General features: G+C 47.1%; 1 protein-coding gene across 1 annotated transcript in view; it reads right to left on the bottom strand.

Annotated features, from left to right (window-relative positions):
* LOC109480054 (tripartite motif-containing protein 2-like) overlaps positions 1-330 on the bottom strand; it is a 2,747-nt gene extending 2,417 nt beyond the window's left edge. The window contains exon 1 of the mRNA XM_019782206.1: positions 311-330. Coding sequence (XP_019637765.1) covers positions 311-330 — 20 coding nt within the window. The remainder of the gene's footprint in view (positions 1-310) is intronic.
* Between the last annotated feature and the right edge of the window lie 525 nt (positions 331-855).

Raw genomic sequence — 855 nt, 5'->3', positions numbered from 1 at the left:
AAGAGAGAGAGAGAGAGAGAGAGAGAGAGAGAGAATGGTTTATTCAACATAAAAAACCTTTGCAGCACAAGTGCTGAATTGAGGTTTCCTTACACAAATACGTAGTTTACAACTTAGACTTCGGGAAAGAAAGGAAAAACGTCAGAAATATCTTACTTTGATATCTACAGGTGTTCAAATTTAAGAAATGAAATTAGAAGTAATATTCTGATATTAAAGATGTTTCGTTGTATAATTTTATTATGTGAAATTGCAGCGAGGTAGAAGAAACGGCACTTTTGGGCCCCGGGAAATGTGGCATTTAACATACAATGTAAGGAGACCAAACATGACCAATTGAATGCTACAGCTATAACCATTCCCAATCCAACAATGGCCGTCCGTGTGCATCATCATCAGTAGTGGGGGAAGACAGTGATTGTGTTTTTGTTGATCACAACCAACTGTCCTCCCGGCCCCACTGTAACACCTACTGGGGCTTCAGCCCGGCGGGGGACGGCGATGTGGCGGACATACTCACCCTGGTCTGTGTACACCACCACGCGCTGGTTGTCTGGGTCCACCACCATGATGTGACCGGAACTGTCCGCACAGATGCCTTCAGGATAAAGCAGGTTACTCCCACTGCGACCCAGTCCTCTGAACTTCAACTTGAACTGTCCGTTATCATCATACATGTAGATGAAGTGGCGCCTAAAGTCCGAGATGAAGATGTTGCCTTCCCCGTTCACGGCGACGTACATCGGTGTCATCATCCGCTGCTGAGGACCGACTTCCCACAGCAGCGACCCGTCCGGCTGGAAGGCTTGCACACCACCACTGTAACCGCCAGACCAGGTGACGTAAACGTGGTTA

The sequence above is a fragment of the Branchiostoma belcheri genome, unplaced genomic scaffold (genome assembly GCF_001625305.1).
Source record: "Branchiostoma belcheri isolate BF01 breed outbred unplaced genomic scaffold, Haploidv18h27 scaffold108, whole genome shotgun sequence".
NCBI classification, from domain to species: domain Eukaryota; kingdom Metazoa; phylum Chordata; class Leptocardii; order Amphioxiformes; family Branchiostomatidae; genus Branchiostoma; species Branchiostoma belcheri.
The sequence above is the reverse complement of the archived record's forward strand: the minus strand, read 5'-3'. Positions and strand labels throughout refer to the sequence as shown.